This window comes from Mchenga conophoros, linkage group LG23 (genome assembly GCF_057382185.1).
Source record: "Mchenga conophoros isolate Kocher_MC1m ecotype Shallow Benthic linkage group LG23, M_conophoros_male_GT1.1, whole genome shotgun sequence".
NCBI classification, from domain to species: Eukaryota; Metazoa; Chordata; class Actinopteri; order Cichliformes; family Cichlidae; genus Mchenga; species Mchenga conophoros.
The window spans coordinates 47,680,781-47,688,526 of record NC_140547.1 but is presented as its reverse complement, the minus strand read 5'-3'; the positions used below and the strand labels follow the sequence as shown (position 1 = coordinate 47,688,526).

At 42.6% G+C, this 7,746-nt stretch overlaps 1 protein-coding gene across 1 annotated transcript; it reads right to left on the bottom strand.

The window, feature by feature from the left end:
* Positions 1-432: 432 nt before the first annotated feature.
* Positions 433-6,885, bottom strand: LOC146548189 (NLR family CARD domain-containing protein 3-like). Its single transcript, XM_085266228.1, has 2 exons — positions 6,612-6,885; positions 433-2,207 (listed from the first exon to the last, which is right to left on the bottom strand). The coding sequence occupies exons 1-2, from the start codon at positions 6,883-6,885 to the stop codon at positions 433-435; spliced, it is 2,049 nt and encodes a 682-aa protein (XP_085122354.1).
* Positions 6,886-7,746: the final 861 nt, after the last annotated feature.

Here is a 7,746-nt window from a genome sequence, read left to right as displayed (position 1 = left end):
AGTTCTGACTTTAGGGATAAGTAAAAAAATAAAATAAAATAAAAACATCTGTCCAGACAACCTGACAGTCAAAAATATAAACTCAGGAACTTAAAAGGGAAATTGTGCTGACTTTGAACGTCCGCATCAAGATAAACTTACAAATTTAAGAGTCAAAAAGTGTCAAAAAGTCTTTATCCTTACCTGAGAGTTTCAAGTTTACAGTCAGGACTCTTTAGTCCAACACACAGCAAATCCAATTCTGAATCCTGCAGGTAGTTCGAGCTCAGGTCCAGCTCTCTCAGATGATTGGATGGGGAGCTGAGAATTTCAGACAAAGCTTCAAAGCTTCTTTTTGAGAGTTTACAATAACTCAGCCTGAGGAAGAATAACAATGGAGACATATTCTTTTATTCATCTAGCATTATTAAACATATTTGTTCATAGATTCACTTACAGCACTTTCTTGGATGCTTTGACCACTGGCAGCAGCTTCAAAAATGCCTTCTCTGAACAGGAGTATTTCTCCAGGTCGAACTCATCCAGATCTGATGACAGTAAGATGAAGACCAGAGCCGACCACTGAGCAGGAGACAGTTGATCTGTGGAGAGACGTCCTGATCTCAGGGACTGTTGGATCTCCTCCACTAGAGAACGATCATCCAGTTCATTCAGACAGTGGAACAGGTTGATGCTTTTCTCTGCAGACAGTTTCCCACTGAGCTTCTTCTTGATGTACTGGACTGTTTCCTGATTGGTCTGTGAGCTACTTCCTGTCTGTGTCAGCATGCATAGAAGATCCTGATTGGTCTGCAGTGAAAGACCCAGGAGGAAGCGGAGGAACAAGTCCAGGTGTCCATTTGGACTCTTTAAGGCTTTGTCCACAGCACTCTGGTAGAAGTCTTTTACAGTAAGTGTTTTCTGGAAGATTTTAAAGCGAGGAGATTGTTTCTTAAGCAGGTTGACTCCAGAGTTGATGAAGGTCAGATAGACATGAAGAGCAGCAAAGAACTCCTGAATGCTCAGATGGATGAAACAGTAAACAACGTTGTTGAACATGTGACACTCATCAGCTTTAAAGATCTGTGTGAACACTCCTGAGTACACTGAGGCTGCTCTGATATCGATGCCACACTCTGTCAGGTCTGATTTATAGAAGATCAGGTTTCCTTTCTGCAGCTGATCAAAGGCCAGTTTTCCCAGAGACTCAATGATCTTCCTGCACGACTCTGTCTCAGCTCCTCCATCATACTTGATGTCCTTCGTTTTTAGGTGAAATAGCACAAGGCGTAGGTAGAGCTCTGTGAGAGTCTTAGGCAGATCTTTGCTCTCTTTGTTCTTCATGACAAACTCCAGAACTGTAGCAGTGATCCAGCAGAAGACTGGGATGTGGCACATGATGTGGAGGCTTCGTGATGTCTTGATGTGGGAGATGATGCTGCTGGCCTGCTCCTCATCTCTGAATCTCTTCCTGAAGTACTCCTCCTTCTGTGGGTCAGTGAACCCTCTGACCTCTGTCACCACGCCAACACAGTCAGGAGGGATCTGATTGGCTGCTGCAGGTCGTGTGGTTATCCAGAGGCGAGCAGAGGGAAGCAGTTTCCCCCTGATGAGGTTTATCAGCAGCACATCCACTGAGGTGGACTTTCTAGGGTCAGTCAGGATTGTAGTTTTGTGGAAGTCCAGAGGAGGTCGACACTCATCCAGACCATCAAAGATGAACACAACCTGGAAGTCTTCAAAGATGTAGATTCCTGCTTTTTTGGTTTCAGTAAAGATGTGATGAACAAGTTCCACCAAGCTGAACTTTTCCTCTTTCAGCAGATTCAGCTCTCTGAAAGTGAATGGAAACATGAACTGGATGTCCTGGTTGGCTTTGTCTTCAGCCCAGTCCAGAGTGAACTTCTGTGTTAGGACTGTTTTCCCAATGCCAGCCACTCCCATTGTCAGCACTGTTCTGACTGGTTTATCTCTTCCAGGTGGGAGTTTAAAGATGTCTTCTTGTCTGATGGTTGTTTCTGGTCTGTCTGGTTTCCTGGATGCTGTTTCAATCTGTCTGACCTCATGTTCATCATTGACCTCTGCAGTCCCTCCCCCTGTGATATAGAGCTCTGTGTAGATCTGACTCAGGAGGGTCGGGTTTTCTGTTGTAGAAATCCCCTCGAGCACACACTGGAACTTCTGCTTCAGGTCTGACTTGAGTTTGAGCTGACACTCAGTGAGAATCTCTGCATGAATAAACAGCAAATGACACAAATGAGAAAACTGCATTCTGGTTACTGTGGTTATGTGTTCAGTTCACTGGACTCTTGGTGTCATGATCCGAGTGAGTCTGAGTAACTTTCCACAGCATCAGCTCTCCTCGCCTGGGTGGAGCCCTCCTCACTCCTCCGTGCTCCTCACCTGTTGCCAATTACTCCGGCAGTATTTATGAGCAGCACTCACAATGAACCTTCTCCAGATTGTGTGCTTAGCACAGTCAGTTCTCTGCCTCACATTTTGTCTTGTGCTCCTCAGCTTGTTTCGCGTAACCCTCTTTTCCTGTTCCCTAGTCGGCACCTGGATACATCTTCCAACTCTCGCCATAAGTCACGCCTCAGGATTCTGGCCTGCCACTGCTGGGAAAACTCCCTCTTGCAAACTGCCATCCTCACCTGCCTGCCTCCCTGTGCACCCACATCTCACTCTGTACCCAGATTTAATTCATCTCCTCCTCCAGCTGATCTCCACCTGCAGCCACGTAACACCTCTTAGTTTTTAAATCTTGGACTCATTCACTACACTGTGGACCACTCTGATTATTATCTCCTTTGTTCCAGTGATCCTGGATAGTTTCTATTCGCCCGATTCTGCCCCTGTTGTTCCTTTGACCTGCCTCAGCTTATGTTCTGGCCTCAGCTCTGCACTTCTCATAATACCTCGCTTGCTGTTGAATTTAGCCGTGATTCAGCTTTCTCCGTCAAGAAATCTAGTAAAATACATTTCTGTTAAAAGTCACTCAGCCTCCGTTTTTTGGTTCTGTGCTTGACTCCATTCCTTTTCATGAGCCATTGAGCCCTGACACTTGGGTTATAACTGAGGGCAGGTTTTATAGAGACACATTCGATTTAATTGTGTTTATTTATACAGCACCAAATCAATACTAGCAACATTTCACATATTACATAAACAACACTATGGAGCCAGTGATGAATAAATATGTAGAATAAATGAAAGAATTTCAAGTATAAAAGTTTTTTTTATTAATTCCTCCAAATAACAACAACAGTCACCCCAATGTGCTTTATATTGTAAGATAAAGAACCTACAATAATACAACAGAAAAAACCCCAACTATCTTTTTGGGTCCTGAAAACTGAAGGCTCTGCCTCCCATTCTACTTTTAAATACTCTGTGAACAACAAGTAGGCCTGCAGAGCGAGAGCGAAGTGCTCTAATAGGGGGATATGGTACTACAAGGTCATTAAGATAAGATGGGGCCTGATTATTTAAGACCTTGTATGTGAGGAGCAGGATTTTGAATTCAATTCTGGATTTAACAGGAAGTCGATACAGGAGAAATCTGCTCTCTCTTTCTAGTCCCTGTCAGGACTCTTGCTGCAGCATTTTGGATTAACTGAAGCCTTTTCAGCGAGTTTTTAGGACTTGCTGATAATAATGAATTACAGTCGTCCAGCCTTGACGTAATAAATGCATAAACTTGTCACGGCTGGGGCAGCAGTCGTGCGGTGGAGTTAAATGAGGACCCAAGTTGCAGACAGTGGTGGAGATGCGAGTGAGGTTTTATTTACAGTGAACAAACCAAGGTGAGGGCAGAACTAAACATAAACCTAAACTGGGAAAACTACAGTGGCTTGCAAAAGTATTCGGCCCCCTTGAACTTTTCCACATTTTGTCACATTACAGCCACAAACATGAATCAATGTTAGTGGAATTCCAGGTGAAAGACCAACACAAAGTGGTGCACACGTGAGAAGTGGAACGAAAATCATACATCATTCCAAACATTTTGTACAAATAAATAACTGCAAAGTGGGGTGTGCGTAATTATTCAGCCCCCTGAGTCAATACTTTGTAGAACCAGCTTTTGCTGCAGTTACAGCTGCCAGTCTTTTAGGGTCTGTCTCTACCAGCTTTGCACATCTACAGACTGAAATTCTTGCCCATTCTTCTTTGCAAAACAGCTCCAGCTCAGGCAGATTAGATGGGCAGCGTTTGTGAACAGCAGTTTTCAGATCTTGCCACAGATTCTGGATTGGATTTAGATCTGGACTTTGACTGGGCCAGTCTAACACATGGATATGTTTTGTTTTAAACCATTCCATTGTTGCCCTGGCTTTATGTTTAGGGTCGTTGTCCTGCTGGAAGGGGAACCTCCGCCCCAGTCTCAAGTCTTTTGCAGACTCCAAGAGGTTTTCTTCCAAGATTGCCCTGTATTTGGCTCCATCCATCTTCCCATCAACTCTGACCAGCTTCCCTGTCCCTGCTGAAGAGAAGCACCCCCAGAGCATGATGCTGCCACCACCATATTTGACAGTGGGGATGGTGTGTTCAGAGTCATGTGCAGTGTTAGTTTTCCACCACACATAGCGTTTTGCATTTTGAACAATAAGTTCCATTTTGGTCTCATCTGACCTGAGCACCTTCTTCCACATGTTTGCTGTGTCCCCCACATGGCTTGTGGCAAACTGCAAACGGGACTTCTTATGGTTTTCTGTTAACAATGGCTTTCTTCTTGCCACTCTTCCATAAAGGCCAACTTTGTGCAGTGCACGACTAATAATTGTCCTATGGACAGATTCCCCCACCTGAGCTGTAGATCTCTGCAGCTCGTCCAGAGTCACCATGGGCCTCTTGGCTGCATTTCGGATCAGCACTCTCCTTGTTCGGCCTTGTTCGGCCTTGTTCGATTACACACAGGTGCACTCTATTTAGTCATTAGCACTCATCAGGCAACTGACTGCACTCAGACCAAAGGGGGCTGAATAATTACGCACACCCCACTTTGCAGTTATTTATTTGTAAAAAATGTTTGGAGTCATGTATGATTCTCATTCCACTTCTCACGTGTACACCGCTTTGTGTTGGTCTTTCACCTGGAATTCAAATAAAACTGATTCATGTTTGTGGCTGTAATGTGACAAAATGTGGAAAAGTTCAAGGGGGCCGAATACTTTTGCCACTGTAACAGACAAACCTGAAAACATAAGGACAGCGGGGAATACACAGAGATGACACAAAGAAGGCTGGATAGAGAGACGAGTAGTAACACTGATTAACACAGTAATGCAGACGACACAACGAGGAACACAGGCAGACACATACTATAAATACACACAAGGTAATGAGAGAATGACACACAGGAGGGGAGCACAGCTGATCCTAATTCACAAGACGAGACACAAACCTTCAAAGTAAAACAGGAAACAGACTGTTTTACAACACAAACTCGGGGACACGAACAGAACACAGAGGAAAGACACAGGTAGAGATCAACCTAAGAACTAATACAAAATCAGAATTAACACAAAGTACACAAGGTGATACCAAAAATGAAACAAAACGCTGAACGACCCAGGACCATGACAGAACTAGTTTTTCAGAGTCTCTCTGAGACAGGATATTTCTAACTTTAGTTGCACAAATGGAAGAAAGCAGTCTTGCATATTTGTTTAATATGTGCGTTGAAGGACATGTCCTGGTCAAAAATGACTCCAAGGTTCCTCACAGCGTTACTGGAGGCCAAGGTAATGCCATCCAGAGTAAGAATCTGGTTAGATACCATATTTCTAAGATTTTCAGGGCCGAGTACAATAACCTCAGTTTGATCTGAATTAAGAAGCAGAAAGTTAGCGGCCATCCAGGTCTTTATGTCTTTAAGACATTCCTGCAGTTTAATTGGTGTGTTATCTGACTTCATGGACAGATAGAGCTGGGTGTCATCTGCATAGCAGTGTAAATGTATGCTATGTCTTCTAATGATGCTGCCTAAGGGAAGCTTGGTAACGGGAGCGTTGCCAGCAGAAGGCTGAAGTGGAATCTCCCAGAAAGCTGCAGAAGAAAAAACATGAGCTGAAATGGTGGATTTCAGTCAAATAAGGAGAACTGTGGCTTTCCTCCAACCTTTGACCAATCACCTTAGTGTCCTGTTTATCAACCATAATAAAAAGCATTTACTGTCTGGGCATTTTTTTTGTTTGGGTCTCCAAACAGCAGAAAGAAATGGCAGCCATTTTTTTTTACTTTACCTTCAACTGGTAAATAGATTTAAGAGAAAGCACTTTGATCATATTTGTGACGTGTCCCAAACTGTTGTTGTCGCCTCATTTATGTTGATAAAACAGCTCTAAAACCAATCTGACAATATAAATCTGTAAAATGGGCAGAAAACCTGCTGCTGGTCCCATTTTAATCAAACCAACCCAAAGAGCAGATATTCATGTGTGTACACAGGAGGTTATTTGTGCAGATGCATAAAACACAAACTGTTGGCTTTCTGCAGTCTCTCACTCCTGAAAGTGTTGGCAAGTGTTTTGGATTTATTATTTATATAGATTTTAATGGCACCTGTGTAATGTTAACTAATGTTTTTATTGTTTATGTATTTTTTGTTTAGTCATTCCCTGACTTACCTGTGGGTTCTGGGATGGTTTTATTTAAATTCTCCAACAGATCATTCTTGTTTATCCTCCCCAAAAGATTTTTAGCAACTTCAAAAGTGTTGATAGAGTAGGTATCAAACATCAGATCCACTATGTCCGTCCTCTCTGCATTCTCCAGTTCACTCTCTGGGATTGCTGGTAAACCTTCTACAGACCCGTTCTTCAGATGCCACTTAAATTCTTTAAAGTCATCACGTCCCAAATCCTTCAAAGTCCCCAGAAGGATTTCTTTAGGTGTCGTCATCTTTTACCCTGTAAGGACCCGATAAACAAAGACTGTAACAACAGCTGGAGAGGTAATTGTCTGATTTATCAGAATTTAACTTGATTCTAACAGCAGTTCATCACTACCACCAATAAATTTCTAAGGCTCAGAATGCAACAAAATTGCACATGAAGAAGCACATAGAGAAGTATCCAAGTAACACTTTGCTACAATATAAAACAAACTATTATAAATAAAGAAAATATATAAACTAAATATATACACTACCCGTCAAACGTTTTAGAACAGCCCAATTTTTCCAGTGTTTTTGTCACGGTTTGCGAGCCGTGTGTAAATTATTAAAGGACCCTTTATGCAGGCAGCTCAGATGCAAGTGAGTTTATTCATCACATGGTGATACAAACAGAAACGGCGAAGGTGAGCATGGAAACTAAGCAAAAACCTAAACTGGGAAAACTAACAGTACACGAATATGAAGAATTACACGAAGGGAAGACGAAAACACGGAACACAAGGGGTGGGAGCAAAGCACCACAACACATCACTATATAGTAGTGATGGGTCCAGCAACACTGATGCACCGACGCTTGTATCAAGCTCACAGAGCGAAACCTGTATCGGTGCGTGTGCATCTGCATCTGCATCTGTCAATGGGATGAGTCGCCACCAAAAAACCCCCCAAAAAACCAAAATTACTCTCGCAAAGATAAAAAAAAAAAAAAAAAAAAACATCTCTCCATAACAAAATTGAGCTTGAAAGAAAAAAAAATGTTTCTGCTGTGTGGGATCATTTTGATCTTTTAACTGCAAATAAGGGAATAGTTTGTCTGTCTTTGTTTCAGTGTAATCTATCAGAATAGGAAAAACAGCAATGTGACT